At 36.1% G+C, this 17,015-nt stretch overlaps 2 protein-coding genes across 6 annotated transcripts; one reads left to right on the top strand and one right to left on the bottom strand.

Annotated features, from left to right (window-relative positions):
• Window positions 1–30: 30 nt before the first annotated feature.
• On the bottom strand, window positions 31–7,720 carry coro (protein coronin). Of its 2 annotated transcripts, none has more exons than XM_066399404.1 (9): window positions 7,558–7,720; window positions 6,933–7,130; window positions 2,927–3,052; window positions 2,635–2,797; window positions 2,196–2,580; window positions 1,977–2,139; window positions 1,648–1,920; window positions 1,076–1,296; window positions 31–1,025 (listed from the first exon to the last, which is right to left on the bottom strand). In XM_066399404.1, the coding sequence occupies exons 2-8, from the start codon at window positions 7,128–7,130 to the stop codon at window positions 1,114–1,116; spliced, it is 1,491 nt and encodes a 496-aa protein (XP_066255501.1). In that variant the 5' UTR covers window positions 7,558–7,720; the 3' UTR covers window positions 31–1,025; window positions 1,076–1,113. The 2 variants fall into 2 exon arrangements, with proteins under 2 accessions (XP_066255501.1, XP_066255502.1); XM_066399405.1 differs by lacking the exon at window positions 7,558–7,720 and adding an exon at window positions 7,195–7,330.
• Window positions 7,721–8,349: 629 nt separating this feature from the next.
• Window positions 8,350–15,998, top strand: GABA-B-R2 (gamma-aminobutyric acid type B receptor subunit 2). 4 transcript variants are annotated; one of them, XM_066399395.1, is made up of 20 exons: window positions 8,351–8,603; window positions 8,655–8,904; window positions 8,962–9,065; window positions 10,198–10,335; window positions 10,386–10,564; window positions 10,617–10,732; window positions 10,785–11,017; window positions 11,070–11,295; window positions 11,346–11,502; window positions 11,565–11,711; window positions 11,778–11,887; window positions 11,950–12,203; window positions 12,263–12,373; window positions 12,425–12,593; window positions 13,368–13,606; window positions 13,655–13,857; window positions 13,921–14,251; window positions 14,308–14,494; window positions 14,577–14,756; window positions 14,829–15,998. In XM_066399395.1, exons 2-20 carry the CDS (start codon window positions 8,748–8,750, stop codon window positions 15,200–15,202), a joined length of 3,615 nt encoding a protein of 1,204 aa, XP_066255492.1. In that variant the 5' UTR covers window positions 8,351–8,603; window positions 8,655–8,747; the 3' UTR covers window positions 15,203–15,998. The 4 variants fall into 4 exon arrangements, with proteins under 4 accessions (XP_066255488.1, XP_066255492.1, XP_066255491.1 ...); XM_066399394.1 differs by having other exon boundaries at window positions 14,811–15,998; XM_066399392.1 differs by having other exon boundaries at window positions 14,808–15,998.
• The last annotated feature ends 1,017 nt before the right edge of the window (window positions 15,999–17,015 follow it).

Here is a 17,015-nt window from a genome sequence, read left to right as displayed (position 1 = left end):
TAAAAATGTCGAAAATCAAATACTAGGGGCGTATTTTCGAACAATATATTTGTAAAAATACTAACAATTATCATCATTAATGTTATTAGTTTCAAAATGCAAGTTTATACACAATTATATACAGTGAAGACGTAAATATCATTAATTATTCGTTGTTAAGGTTGCAACACACACAACACACACACAATGGAAAAAACAAAACAATTGTCGTTTTATTGCTGTTGTTTCAAATTTCACTACCTTCCCAGATTTTATATACAGAAACATTTATAGAGATTTCTTCAAGCCAAGATGATGTCCAACCAAATTCATTAGGTAGCATTCGATGATAGTCTAGCACCACAAAAATATAATGAACACGACGAGCATAAGCAAAACATCTGCACAAAATTTTATAAAAATATTATCTTAACGGCTTTTGTTTACAATAAAACTATCCATTGACAATATCAACAAGAAACTTTAACAGTATAGGTATTAAGTACACAATTAAAGCTGTATATTGTCAAAAATATTCATATAGAAACACTTTTTATAAACTATATAAATATATTCAAAACACCTACTTACTTCGGGGATATTTTTAAAAGAAATACAAATGGCTGCAAAAATTCGTTGTTCAAAAATATTGCGTCAAAAGGTTACTAAACGGCAACTTTCCACTTGAATTTAGCAACAATTCATATTTCCCTTAAAAACTCTAACTAGTCGATAATTTTTTCACGTTTAACAGCATAGCAGACTTATATTTCATAAGAGCACTTCAGTTCGATGATATATAGAGACAGTATAGTACGGGGCCACTATCTACAACTACAGAAAGTTTTAATATCTTACCAAAATCTCTGCCTTCAGCCTATATTTCTAGGGCACCCCGTCGGAAAAACAATAAAAATCGTGTTTGTACAATAATTTACTTAAAGCGAGGATGATTTTTGTTTTAATTAGTACCGTTGACGTTTGTTATGAAAAAATAAATAATGATGGGATGGGTACAAAAGCAGAAAAGGCAACCGCAGTAACTTCTGAAAAATAAGAAAGGTTTCTTGGCTGTTGCTTCGCGTTAAAGATTTACCTCTAATAGCAAAGTAGTTGAGCATGTCCGTCGAGCTCTCAAACCTCGTCCGAAGCCATGGCAGGCGCGTCGCCTCCAGCTCCATTCGTGTCGTCCACCGAATTTGCAGTCTGCTTCGACTGCGCCACTTCGGCTTCAAGCGCCCGAATACGATTTTCGTGCTTCACTATCATGGCTTTCAGTTTACGAATCTCATCGGCAAATTCTTGGAGCGCTTTATCCTGCATAGCAAACGAATTTATTTATTTTCATTGATAGACGTCAAAAATTTTCTCAAAAAATATATTAAAACCAAAAAATGTGTTTACTTTTTTTCAAAACCATAACGAATAATCATACACATTTTCCAAAGAGGATTCTTAATTAACGTTTCCGTCTTGAGCATTAAGCTCAGGACAGGAGTCAATTCAGAGTATTATGCTCGCTGCGCACCCGTGTTAAAAAAATCTCAATTATTAATTGCCGTCATCAATAGATTCGTTCATTAAATAATTATTAAAATTTTAAACTTCTTCGAAACTTAATCAACTGTATAACAAATAAATAAATAGTAAATACACACAAACACGTACCGGTACAGGCGCAGCTCCACCGCCCCCGCCGCTATCATTTCTCCCGCCCGCCGAACTTTTCGACGGGATTTTATTCAACAAATTCGCTTTCCTCGCAATCGGCGCTTTCGTTTCCGGCGGTCTGTAACCGTCCTTCAGAGATATCAAAATGGGTTCTGCGTCCTTACCACCGATCCATTCTTCTGCGGTTAACGCAAATGTATCTCCCAAAGTGTCCGGATACAAATCCTCTTGGAATAACTCGGATTTCCTTGGTACGGTCATGGTTATAATCTGCAATTGTTGGTTTTGGTAGTAGTTTTAAATAATTAAAGCTTGCCTTAACGCACTTGGCACAATCCAGAATTGTTTAATCTATAAAACCTGGCAATTTCACAGGTCGTAACGTCACAACCTCTTTTTGGCATCATCCCGATACCCCTCTGTGGGTCCGGCGTTTGGAAGGTATTGATGTAGTGCACGAATGGAGGCTCTGCGGTGATTTCAAAGTACCTTTAGGAATAATTATACAGTATTCGCTTGAAGGACTTTGCAGGAGTTTGACTCACCTTATAACCGAATCTCCTTTCCCGCACAAATATATTAGATTCGTGTCAGGGTCATACAAAGGAAACATCACTCCATTGGAGGTGTCCAACTCGACCATTACGATTGGTTCCTCCAAACAATCCGGGGTTCTCAAACTGTACTGTCTTTCCGACATCTTTGAGAACCCGGTGGTGAACACCAGGCCGTGCCTGAGGAAGATGGCCCTAGTGGCTTTCGAACCTTCGTGCGCGATGGCGTCAGCAGTCACTTCCCCAGTACGAGGATTAATCATTCTTATTTTCTTATCTTTACACGTAGTAAGAAGTTCCGAGCCATCCCAATTGAAACAGGCACTATATATCACATCTGGATGACAGTCGATTTCCACCATAGCCTCCCCGGTGCCTTAACAACCAACGATAAAAGAGGCTACGCCAAAAAAATTTTGAATAGACTCACCGACATTCCAAATAACGACCTGGTTGTCGCTGCCCGCAGTGAGCAGCACATTTTGTGCGGTTGGATGCCACAGAACGAGACCAACTCTCCTTTGATGATACACGAGATCAACAATCGGTTCTGTAAGCGTCTTAATGAGGCCTCCATCAGGTATATGCCACACCTTGACAAATAAAACATATTAGACTTTATCAAATGGTGTATGAAAACAACTTAAGAGTGTTTATTGATCTGAAGTGAATGATATATTACTTGGTGTATTAGATGATAAAAGCTAAAAATTAATGTTCACCTTTACAACACAGTCTTCGGACCCGCTGGCTATAACGTTATCGTTGTGCGGGCACCAGGCTATATCTAAAACAGGTCCCTTATGGCCTCCGACGAGCGGATGATCGGCTGATATTCTTCCGGAAGTCTGACAACAGAAAATAGGATTGTTATTGTCTACTATTTTGGAGAGTTTAGAGAGGAACAACAGAATCGTTCAGATACCGAAAATATGTCTAAGAATTTAAGTAAGTAAATTAAATTAAATAATTACCTAAACAGATTAAATTAATATGTATATAATCAAAGTTATGTACAGGGTGTAATATATCATCATGTAGATATTTCAGGAGACAATAGTATTCTGTAAGACAATAAAGAAATACCAATAGACCCATGATCAAAAACGCACCATTTTTGATATTCAGGGTGGCAAAGTTTCATTTTTCTTTCAGATATTTTCAACAGTTTTTGTAAGTTTGTTTTCATTTAAATCTATTTTTATTTTAAGAAATTTGATTAAATGTTACGAATTATTTTAGGTAGTTACTGAGAAGGGTAATTATTTTTTCCTTACATCCTTTACATTTTCTATTTGCATCAATAGATATTTTTGCGAATTCTACGAAACCGCTGAAAGATAGGAAAATCCTACAAAAGGCCAAAAAACTAAATAATTGAAGAAAGAATATAAATTTAGCATCAGAATTTATATAGGTTGTTCCAAAAAAATATACAAAGCATAAAATAGTACGTGACCTAAAAATATAGCACTCTATATGTGGCTACTGTTGATTTTGACATTTTGTCGTAAAGAGTCTTAAAGAAAATAAGTGTATAAAATTTGAAAAATTTAAGTCAAAGCAAACGTGAGAAAAACGCAAAATATGCGAAAAAGTGTGAAACTGCTACCCTGTATATGGAAAATGGTGCATTTTTGACCATGGATTTATTAGCAATTTTTATTATTTGACAGAGTACTACCGACCCCTGTAATATCTCCATTATGGTATGTTACACCCTGTATACATATATGCGTATGACCCTCACCTCTTAGGTCCCTCAGCGCCGCCCTCTACGAAATAGCAATGCATTTTTCATGAACGCCACAACTTACGAGGATTGGATTTAGGTGAATAAAGCTGAAGCCAAAGGGAACGATTCGTCCTTAAACCCTTAAATTACCCTCATTTTCAGTGGTCAATTTCACATTCAGCGAGAGATTTATTACGGCGACTAACGCAGATATACAGGGTGTTTTTTTTTGGTGTGCCTACCATCGCTATCTCCGAAACGGTGAGAGTTACAACTTCGATTAAATTAGACTAAATTGGCTTCTTATGGAGCTAAAAAAAAACTACTGAAAATGTGGCAACCTTGCAGCGGTTTCCTTAATCAGCTCTATAAGAAGCCAATTTAGTCTAATTTAATCGAAGTTGTAACTCTCACCGTTTCGGAGATAGCAATGGTAGGCACACCAAGAAAAAACACCCTGTATACGTCACCCGGAACTAAGGTCATTCAGTTTTTTAATTCTCATAATCTTTAAGTGTGTATTCGAAATCAGCGTATTGAGACAAAAAGAATACCACAAGTGTCGTTTAGTCAAACATCAAATCATCAAGGTTTCACAATTATGCAAATAAAATCATCAAACTAAGGTCCAGTTAAGCTTAGTTTTCCGCGTTGCCTTAGGAAGAATATGGGGGCATAGAGAACTGATAGAGTAATTGTCTACCCTTTGTCTATTCCCGACATATAAAATAATGTTAAACGATAATCAACTTCCATTCCTTGATTTATTGGCTCACTCCTCTCTTTAAAGAATCGAATTCAGGAAAGAACTAGACATGACTATGACTTTAAATGACAATACTCATTTAGAGTGTGCCAGTTATGGAAAATCAATAAATATTTTTATTTTTAATGCGAGGCTTTAGCATTCCCATTGATTAAAGATTATCTCGAGAATTGTGCAATTTTCAAAACGGACCTTTTAAAAATAGCTGCGTGAAAAATCGAAATGTAGTGGGTATTTTATATTACGTTTTTGGTTGGCTTGAAGCCAAAATTTAAAATTAGAATGATTTGCCCCAAAATAAGTAAGACATTCCCGTGCGCACCTAGATTGCAAAATTATTCGCAATCTCTACATCTCCTTATTGATTTAATTCCAATTTTTATGAGTTCAATTTTTATGGGCTGTAACAAAGTTGTTCGAGTCGGAACAGTGGCTCTTGGTCTTCAGTAATGTGAGATTGGTGATTCAATAATGTCGATTTTCAATTTTTATACCGTGCATGATTCAAATTGCCAAAAATGCGATTATCGTTTATTCAACCACTACTTTCCGTTCATTAGCAGATAAGCCGTCCACGTTTCAAATAGCTTTTAAGTATCAACACTTTTTTATAAATTATTTTAAGAAATGCTTGACTTAGATATTAAATATTTTATCAATTTGCTGGTCTCAAAACTGGTTTATGTGTCAGGAATCATTAATATAGATTAGGCGTAAGATTAGACAAAATCTTACATAATTCTGGCTTTAATTCAAAATAGACAATTAACAACAAAAAGAAAGTGAGACTACTAAAAAGTGATTAAAAAACAGAAAACTTGGCTAACAATTCTGTTACTAATGACAACATATTTTATAGCAGTCATAAACGTGGGTTACAAATATTACAGAAATTCAAGCAAATATGTACTGCTTTGAGCCATTACCAAATTTTAGATGAGAGGATCCTCGTGTTCAGATTTACTGTTTAATAACCTCTAAAATTTTCTCAATTGAAGGATAGTTTGGGAATACAAAATGCTCAATGTATCAAGCAATAAAACAGATTCTTCATAACAAGTTGCTGTTTCACCCATTGATCTCCAAATCTCGATGTTTTAAATCGTGTAGATAAATCTTTATCCTCATTCAAGTAATATGATTCCTTAGAAGGTAGTACGTACCCCATGAAGTACACAAAATACTTAATAAAATGTATAGTGATTAACTAACAATTCTCATCTGGAATTTACCAAAGGTATGATGAAAATGAATTTGCATATCTATCACAGCTCACCTTTTACAATTCACAATCTTGATAATTTATCTTATAGTTGTATAGGGCAAAATTAATTGAGTAGAACTTATAAATACATTAACAAGTAGGGATTTGTATTTACAAACAAAGGATGAACTTGGGCCAAAACCAAGGCCAAAACATTTGAGATTTGCTTATTCATGTAAAGTTGTAAAATTATTATTGAAAATTCCTGCCGAGATAAACCTCACAGTTCAATTAATAATTGCCAAATATAGATACATAGGTGCCGTTCAAAGCGAATCTTTGTCATATTTTAGTCCTGCCTAGAGGTGTCTGAATTACATACAATCAAGAAGACTTCAAATTTAAGTTTTTAAAGAGGGCATTAAAATAAATGAAATATGAGAGAAAAAGTAGTTCAAAAACTAAGGATGTATGAATAATGTGGAATGCATGTTAAAACACAGCTATTCTAAAACTAATATTTAAACAAAGAAATTAATGTTACCCTAACTATAAAACACAACTAATGTAGTATTCCTTTAATATAACATATATCTAAGTATATTTATTATTATAAGCATGATGCTCGATATTTTTGGAACTCTAAATGGGCTTTGAGCTTCTTATTGTTCCTGTTTCCTAAGGCTTTATATATCTATGATATCAAAACTTCAAGTAAAATTATGCATCTTTCGTCACAAAAAAAGGCATAATATGATTCTAACAGTAGTTCGGAATGCACCAAGGAAATCATGCATATAATTAGGAGGATGTGTGGGAGAAGAATTAAAATTGTGACATACATAAATTAATTTGATGTGACATTTAACTGGCATATGGAAAGGTGATATCAGTGATATAGTGGACAAAATCAGGACAAAGATAAGGGTCATACAAATGAACTGGTTTCATCAAAATTACCTATTTCATTTGAACACCTTTATATAGGACTGTATAGAACACTATTCTAACATTATATCTTACCTTATTTCCCTGAGGCAGAACAATAAAAGCACCCCCACCAGCACTCTCTACTATAATGGCAATAAACTTTGGGTTCACAGCACAGAATGTTGAATCCCAAGAGCTCTTTGACACTCTGATGTTATCATAACATTGCTCCCTTTTCAGTGCTTGGCCATAAACATGCCGGAATTTTGAGCTTCTGACACGAAACGACATCTAAAATTGTGGGATAGTATTTTTAACTTAGCAGCTGGAAACTATTTTTTAGTTAAGAAACCACCTAAGTTAAGTTCTCGGGTGAAGTGTGGTTTTTCTGAGTTGAAAATATTTGGCTGCCCCAACTGCTACAAGTATCCTAATCAATTAGAGAGCAAATTGTGTATAAAATTAGGTATTTGACACTATTTTTAGTTATGTTTCAGAAAACTCAACTGGTCTAATTTTATATTGATATTATCCAAGGGGGTTCAAGTTTAGATTGAACACTATAAAAGATATTTAAGAAAGCTTAGTTCTAGAGGTGCATAAGATGAAAGACTATCCTTAAATACCGCTTTTCCATTTAAAAGAAAAAGTTAGAGGTAACTTCGCTTTCAAACATAACCTGCAAAGCCCCTTTCCGGGGGCTGCAGGGGGCACAAACCTTGGTAAATCCTACTGGGCGACCACTTAATTCTTAAACGTACTTTTATTTACATTTAAAATGATTAAAACTAATTAAATTCTCATTCATACACACTGCCACTTCATAACTAGTTCACGATATCAATTCGACCCGAGGAAAAAGCCATATTTGGTTATGCGAAATTTTGAAACGTCAAAAAAATCCGCTCTTGCGACCTCTGAAGGTAAGAAAAGGCGTCACTTGGCTAATGCATTTCCCAAAAAACAGGACCAGATCATATGCCTATTCTTGTCTAATTTATATAAACTAAGGAAAGAAAATAATAGCTGGAAATTAGTAGACGTCTTGGCTGGCGCTATCTATGGAACTTTTGTGAAAGCACAAGTCAATAAGCAGGAAAATTATTGCAGAGACAAAGTATATTCTTCAGATTGTCAGGAAAATTGAGATTTCAAAATTACATTAGATTAAAGTCTAATAATTTAGAATTAGTTCTATATTTAAATATGATTTGATCAGGCAAGCAAATTAAAATAGCACATACAAAAAAAACTATAATTTACTGGAAAATGCTATATTAATAAAATATTTAACAATGTCGATGGAGTTTTAACATTTCTTTACATACTCGTTATGATGTAATGAATAAAGTATCTCTATAGCCTTCGGGAAGAAAATTCTGGACCGCAAACGGGACAAAACGCTAATAAACAGCATGCCTGCCCTTGTCAAAATAATATGAATAAATAAGCCGGCGCAAACTCCCCTTGCCAGGGACCCATTTAGAGCTATTTGGAAAATCAATAGAGCCAAACGTCCAAGTCCAGCCTACAGAGGTTTGAGGCAAGCTCTGGAAACCCAGTTTTCCGGTATGGCGCTTTTGCATTAGCAGTATTCTCGACACATTTAAGGGAACGGGGAATAAAAATTTTATTAAATATGTTAAAGAGTCACTGAAAAAGTGCGTGTGAAATATAAAAAAAAAACATAGAGTACTGGAATTGCACTCTGCATTTTCAATCAATGGGCACAATAAATGATCATGTTCCCTAGAGAGAATGCAGGTAAAATTAGTTCATTGCTTTTTCATATAGTGTTATCAGTGGACTTTTCAGCGTCCAAATGCGTTCTAACGATACAATAATAAGACATAAAACGTTGAAGAACATCAAGTGGAAACGGTGATACATCTTAAGGGAGATTGAAAAATGAGCAATTTTAGAGGAAACATGATCGTAATATTTCTAATTGTATTTAACTTTGAGCTGTGCACTCTGCAGAAACCAAATGTGGACGCAAGAAGGCATGACGTCTACATTGCTGGCTTTTTTCCTTTTGGAAAAGGAGTTGAAAACTCTGATACAGGTAAGGCGATAATTAACATCCCTTGGTACCGTGAATTAATAAAATCCATCACTTCAGGGCGAGGGGTTATGCCCAGCGTGAAATTAGCTTTGGATCACGTTAACGAACACTCGCAAATTCTTAGGAACTACAGGTTGCACATGTGGTGGAATGACACCATGGTAAGCGAATTTTTGTGTATACACGGTATTCCAAAAAGGTTGTGCCAAACTTAAATAGGTTGTAAGGGATATTGCGGTCAACAATTTTTAAATAGAAAACCCTAGCTAAAAATCAGCCATTTTGGCTCCAGAGTCTTTTTGTTCGAAAGATTTCGATATTAAACTTAAGAAGATAGAACAAAAACAAATATAATAAAAACAGATTTTTGTCTCCTGACTTCCTGAGTTATTGGACAATGCACACGTTCCTATGGGTATACGGGATAGAATGTGGTTCCAACCTGAAGGTGCACCTACACATTTTGCCTGTATTTTGCAAGATCATCTAAACCAACATTTTTATAGATGATGGATGGGAAAAGGCGGACCTATCAGGTTGTCCGCGGGAAGTCTCAATTTAAATCTGTTCGATTTCTTTTCTCTAAGGTTACATCAAGTTGTTGGTGTATGAAACTCTTGTAACTACCCAAGAGGAACTGTTGGCAAAAATAATAGTAACCCCTCTTTTCGTGAAATAAGAGTAATCTTATAATAGGATTCAATGATTCAAAGAACAAATTTATGTAACTAGGTTGAGGGTTGTCATTTTGAACTTTTCTTATAAATTTTTTTTTGCGTTATCTTGAATAAAAATGAATTAAATATTGAAGTTTATAGGTGTCAATGAGCTAACATTATGATTTTCAACAAAAATGATTTTGGATACAAACGGCTCATTTGTCATTAGGAGTTTTTATGCAAAAATTGTCCACTGCAATATCCTCTATAATCTTTTTAAATTTTGCACAACCTTTTTACAACACTCTGTGCAGGAGAACGAAGCGTATTAACTTTATGCAATTTGCAAAAACCAACCTACACAATATATTTTTTTCAACGGAGAAGTTACAGGCTACACTAATGAATGCTCTTGGACTTAAGCCACATTTCTCATATCTTAGCGGATAAGGGAGTGCATTCTAATGCGTCTGACGGGTTCGGGAAGACAGTTGCGGCGGATTGTGAGTTCAAAAGTCCCCCTTCTGTCGTCCCAATCTTGTCACACGATGGTCTTCAAACCCCTGTGGATATTTAAAAAAATACCCGCACTTTCTCCTCCTCACCATCCTTTCACCCACGTCACTATTTTCAGTGTAACGCGGCCGTAGGCGTAAAAGCCTTCTTTGACATGATGCATAGCGGACCTCATAAGCTCATGCTCTTCGGTGCTGCATGCACTCACGTGACGGACCCCATTGCCAAAGCTTCCAAGCACTGGCACCTCACGCAGGTACGTATATTTTTGCTTTCCAAAGCCCCCTCAAAATATAATTGTTGCAGCTTTCCTACGCCGATACCCACCCAATGTTCACCAAAGAAAATTTTCCCAATTTCTTCAGAATAGTGCCGTCAGATAATGCGTTTAACGCACCCAGATTGGCCCTTCTAAAGGAGTTTAATTGGACTAGAGTAGGCACGATATACCAAAATGAACCTCGGTATTCTTTGGCACACAACAGGTAAGAGACCAGGAGTTTCTTAAATATATATTTCCTTAACACTCTTTTCAAGATTGGTAGCTGAGTTAGATGTATTGAGCTATGACGTAGTGGAAGCCCAAAGCTTTACTCTTGAAGTGAACGGTGCCCTCACTAAGTTGAAGGAAAAGGACACTCGTATTATCCTGGGTGAGAATCGAAACATCGTGCCTTCTTTAAGCTGACTAACGAATTTATTTAGGAAATTTCAACGAAAAGTGGGCCAGGCAGGTATTTTGTGAGGCCTACAGGCTGGACATGTATGGCAGAAAGTATCAGTGGCTCATAATGGGCACCTACAGGTTCGCCTGGTGGAAGGAGAATGACCCAGACTTAAATTGTACTCTGGACGAACTGGAGACTGCGCTGGAGCAAACCATTTTAACTGACCTTTTGCCTTTAAGCACCAATGGGGAAATCACAATATCAGGAATTGTAAGTAACCTTTGCCTAATTTACTATTTAATTGCAGCCATAGTATTTTAAGACTGCAGACGAATACAAAGAAGAGTATGATTCGAGGAGAGGCAACGAATACTCACGTTTTCATGGGTACACTTACGATGGTATTTGGGCAGTGGCCAATGCAATTCAAAGTGTCGCGCACAAAGTCAAATACTTTCGCCGCAATCAGACGGTAACAGACTTTCGCTACAGAGATCCTATGTGGGAAAGCCTGTTTTTGGACGCCCTTAATACCACCAGTTTCGAAGGTACCGAGTCAACTTTAAGAAGATTTCATTAGGTCAGCTATTCTTTTCAGGTGTCACTGGTCCAGTGCGCTTCTACGACAACGAAAGAAAGGCTAGCATTTTGCTGAAGCAATTCCAGGATGGTCAAGAGGTTAAAGTTGGGGAATATACTGCAGCGATTCAACATTTAGATCTGACCTTAGGGGTGCCCTTAAAGTGGACCGGAAAGTAACTATTAGCTAGATTAATGGCTAAACGTCCGCAAGCCAGCCTTTTGTATTTCCCTACAGATACCCTTCTAAAGACAGAACAGTGCTTATAATTGAACACACTAGGGTAAATAAGACGGTTTACGCAATACTAGCTTCTTCAGCCATTTTGGGTATATTTATTGCGGCATTTTTCCTGGCTTTTAATATCAAATATAGGAACCAGAGGTGAGTTTGTTGGTTCTGTATTATCAAACGTTCAGATGCAGGTAACAACTATTAATTTACTTACAGATACATAAAAATGTCCAGCCCCCAACTAAACAACCTAATTATTATCGGCTGTATGATCACTTACACCAGTATCATTTTCTTGGGACTGGATTCAGGCCTGTCCAGTATCGGTAGATACCACAATTCTAAGACGAACATTCTCCTTACTTTTACTCTTGAAAAACAATTTCAGAGGCGTTTCCCTACATCTGCACAGCACGGGCTTGGACTTTGATGGCCGGATTTTCTTTGGCATTTGGGTCGATGTTCAGTAAAACCTGGCGAGTACATTCGATTTTCACCGATGTCAAACTAAACAAGAAGGTCATTAAAGACTATCAGTTATTTATGGTTGTGGGAGTGTTGCTTTGCGTGGACGTGGTCATCATGACCACTTGGCAGATTGCTGACCCATTCTACAGAGAAACCAAGAGAGGAGAGCCTTATGTAAGTGCCGGATTGAAACAATAAAATGTTGTTTGAAAATGTTTGTGAAAATGGAATAGCATCACCCATCAAATGAGGACGAAATCATCATCCCTGAGAACGAGTATTGCACCTCTAATAAAATGACCATATTCATTTCGTCCATTTACGTATACAAAGGCTTACTGATGGTATGTTTATTTTACTTTGATTTTGCTCAGATATAAAAGATTTTTTTATAGATATTTGGGGCTTTTCTGGCTTGGGAGACTCGCCATGTGTCCATCCCAGCATTAAATGACAGTCGCTACGTTGGGTTCTCGGTGTACAATGTAGTTATAATGTGTGTTTTGGGTGCAGCAGTGGCACTGGCTTTGGTGGATCATCAGGACGAAATGTTCGTGCTTATTAGTAGGTGCCCCAATACAGGGTAATTCAAAACTATGGAATCAAACTTCTAGGGATTCAGTGCAACAATAGAAAACGCTTGAATGTAAGAACCCATGTCCGAAAATGCCTTCCTAAGACGCCTCGGTCTTATTAAGCTTTAAAACAATTGTGTGCAAAAATATGTTTTATCGAGTTTTAGCACGTTTTATTTTAATTTGTTTATACAAAATAACATAGCAATAATTGACGAAAATGTGCCCCTAAAACTTGAACACACCTGTTTAAATGTCGTACATAGTTTTTGTAAATTTAGCTAAAAATTTGATAATCGTTTTAAACGAGTTCAAATACCATAGTAATTCGTACAATCCCGTCTTATTGTTTCTACTGCCGTTTCATAAACCACAGACTTTACATATCTTAATAGAAAGAAATCTAAAGGTGTTAGATCGGGTGACCTAGGGGGTTACGGAACTAGACCACCTCTGCCAATCTAATGTTGTCCGAATTAACGAAGCTCAAGAACGACATTTTAAACAATTATTCTAATGTTATTTTATACAAACAAATTAAAATAAACATACTAAAACTTGATAAAATACATTTTTACATATAACTGTCTTAAAACAATATATATACGGCCGGAGCGCCTTAGAGAGACATTTTCGAAAATGGGTTCTTATACTCAAATATCTTCTATTATTGCACTAAATACTCCTTACAAGTTTGATCCGATAGTTCTGAATCATCCTATATAGTCCAAAATGAATGAGTGTTAAACAAACCAATTTGCAGGTTCCTTCATAATGTTTTGCACCACTATCACGTTATGCCTCGTGTTCGTCCCAAAAATGGTAGAACTTAGAAAAGACCCTGGGGGCACTGTGGACAAGCGCATTAGAGCTACACTGAGACCCATGTCCAAGACCAGACGCGATTCTAGTGTGTCGGAAATCGAAACTAAAATCAAAGACTTGAAGGATTTGAACACGAAATATCGCAAAACTTTGTTGGACAAGGACAATGAGCTACAAGTAAGTAAAAGCGAGTGGTGTATTACAGAGCTAATAATCTCGCATTAGATGTTGATTAGACAGCTTGGCAATGACGCCACTGATATTCTGGAGCAAAAAACTGAGGACTCAATAAGTGATACCAATCGTCTCTCAGTTCCCTTGCTGCGTAAAGAAATGCCCAGTGCAACAGAAACAAGCGACCTCACGTCATTATGCAGTCTCAGTTCGCAAGCTGAAAATACTTCACTACATCGCGCAGACAGCCAAAAGTATAATCACCAAAAGCTTTTAAAAATTTCACTTTTAAAAATTTTCACGATTATATATTACAGGAGGAAGAGGGTTTCAACTACTAACGAGAGTTCACCTAAAAAGATCCCTAACTCGCCGAAAGGCCCCATTAACGAGGACCTATACAACCAGCAGAAATGTATGCAGCACCAACAGGCGACTCCTAAGGGCAAGCAGCATCAGTTACAGCCTCAGGTGCAACAGCAAGTTAATGGGACCCTCTCTAGAACTACTGGAGGGGAACAGAAAGTTACCAATGAGATTCAGAAAGAAAGTAACATGAACGTGGATAGCAACTATAATAGCGTTAAGGAACCAAATAAGGTCGTATCTATCGCTGAAAAGATTGACATACAACGATGTGATACGCAGGTATCTATTGAATGTGGTTGGGCTGAATATGTTAACAAAGTAGAGAATTGTATTAGATAAAATCTTTTCCGAGCGAACAGCAAGAGAAAGAGTCGACTTTAAAGCGACACGAGAGGAAAACTCCCACTCACGAGCGTCGAGCTTCCCGCACTGTCGGAGCTGTTGATTCTATAGAAATCCAGGAAAAGAGGCGAAGCAGCATTAAAACTTCTAGCAATATATTAGACGAAGAGGCAATTAAAGGTATCAACAAAAGTTATTTTTCACAACTCCACACCACACACCAGACCCTCTCGCTCCCTCACACGCCCCCTTTTCCTTCCAGAAATAACGTGTCATAGAAGAACTAGCATGCAAAGCACTGCACGAACCACTCCCAAGAAAAAACCTGAATGTGGAACCCATATAGTAGCCAAAAGTGAGCTATGGGACACTGGTGGACAACACAGGTGCCAGAAAGCTCATCAGAAGAGCAGTAGAGTTAGTATATCACAACACGATGAAGGTAATTGTCTTATATATTTCTTAAATGTATGGATGTAACATGGGAGAAAAGAAGGGGATTATTCCGTTTCAGATGACGTTCACATACACCGTACGACCTCTGAAAAGAATCGACACAGCTCGCATAAAGAGAAACGTGAACGGTCGCCGGCAAAAACAACGAATACGACGACGGATATGTTAAGTAACCAGCAGTGTCAGAAAATGGGATACTTTACGAGTACGCCCAATGTTGCCGCTGCCATTAGATTGGGAACCCATCCTCCGAAACGGGACAAGTCCATGTACAACGCAACATCAGAGGGAGAGTTGCTAGATAGAGAGATACTGCCGATATTCCAGAAGTTGCTCACAGAACGGAATAAGAGCCAACACAATATAGATTATTCATTTGGACGGTCGTGTCCTAATATTAGTATTAAGTGTGATATAGTTGAGTACTTATAGATTTAAGAGCAGGAGATGCACTAAATGACGTTATTTTCGAAGGATTCAGCGAAGTTATTGAAAGGCAATGATTTGTAAACTTATTTTATTATTGCAGCAAACAATATTATATACAGAGTCGATTATGTTATAAATACACACTATGGGATGAAAGTAAAGCAACTATTATGGTAATATGGGGCAGGTCCATTACACTTCATAAACAGGATTATGAATCAACACGGATAATAAACTCTCACAAGTTGCTTTATATTTGTCTGACAGTTAACATATCTACTACATAATATATTTTTAAAAATCAGTTCCTGAATGGATAATAAATACACCTAATTTGACAATCTACCTTAAATACTTAAGTTTGCCTAAAATGCTTGTGTTAACTTGCAGTTACATGCATTTTGCTGAAAAAGCATTACAACTCAATATTGTCAATTAATATGTCTTGGATGTATGTACCTAGTATGTATTATGTACTTTTGACTTATACAGGGCTAGATAAATTGATAAATTTGAGGTGGCTCAAAGGAAAAGAGTGTTCAGTCCTAGTTGGAATGCCTTGAACCTACCCAGAAAGTAATTACATAATCAGAAAATAATGGAACATGTATTCCTGGAATAGGTCAAAATAGACTTTCTCTGAATCCAAATACAACTATTAATGTTTAAGTATATGTAGTTAAAAGGAGTCTTCATTGGTGGGTCCAAAATTTACTAGACATAGAAATTAAAGCTAAAGACACAGAAATTCTGAAAATATTTGCCAATGATGCCATATAATGAAATGAAAGCAAAGTTGAATGTTTGTTCTTGAAAAATCAGAGGACCTGCCAGTAAAGAGTGTATTTAACTATACTTTAAATGCAAAATAATTTGAATTTAAAAGGTAAATTTTATTAAAGAATTTAATATTTGTTACGAGCAATTTGTTATGCTTTTATGGAAAGATCTGCAATTTCCTATGAGACAATTACCTTTCCACGGTTAATTTTGTGGCACTTTACATATAAACTCAATTACATATATAAACATATGACCTGTGAAAGTAATTGAACTTCATTTCATAATTCTCTCAAATTCAAAAATATTATGCTTGTATTAGTTATAGCTGAAATTCTTGTTAGACTTAATTTCCAGAGTATTGATGACCCTAGAAAAATATTGCAAAAACCGAATCATAGATACTTGAATAAAATAAATGACAACATAAATTGTGGAGCCCTTTTAATTATGTTAGTCAGTCAGTTAAATAACTGGTATGGTGCTTGATCAGTTCATTTGGCTTTCCATAAGTATTTCTACAAAACTGCATCTTTTTAATTCCTATTCTTTAAATGTGAGGAAGATACTTACCTTATAGGAATTATATATAATATTTATATACTATAATCGGGATAATAATGGTTGTAATACTAAAGATTTTTTAGTTTTTCTACTACTTTGTTGTCCTGTTTCTTTTCAGGGGCCACAATTGGTTTAATGCAAAGAAAACCAATGTGAAGTGTTAGAGCCACTCCTCCTACTAAAAGCAGCTTCTTTGCATTTGAAGGCAATGTCATCATTTGATTTTTAGGTAAATATTTTGCTTGTTCAATTTACTTAAGGTTTATTCAACAAAACATCAAGGAAAGTTACGTAAAACACAAAAAATCGAAATAAAATCAAGATTTTTGGAATACTATCATAAAAAAGATATAAATAAACATACATAACCTTAAAAAAAATTGACGTATGCCTCATTTCTAAAAATTACATATGGAGTATGGAGTTGGTGGAGCATTGAATGGTGACATTTAAGTGGTAAACAAAGTAGACT

Source organism: Euwallacea similis, chromosome 19 (assembly GCF_039881205.1).
Source record: "Euwallacea similis isolate ESF13 chromosome 19, ESF131.1, whole genome shotgun sequence".
In the NCBI taxonomy this organism is placed as follows: domain Eukaryota; kingdom Metazoa; phylum Arthropoda; class Insecta; order Coleoptera; family Curculionidae; genus Euwallacea; species Euwallacea similis.
The sequence above is the reverse complement of the archived record's forward strand: the minus strand, read 5'-3'. Positions and strand labels throughout refer to the sequence as shown.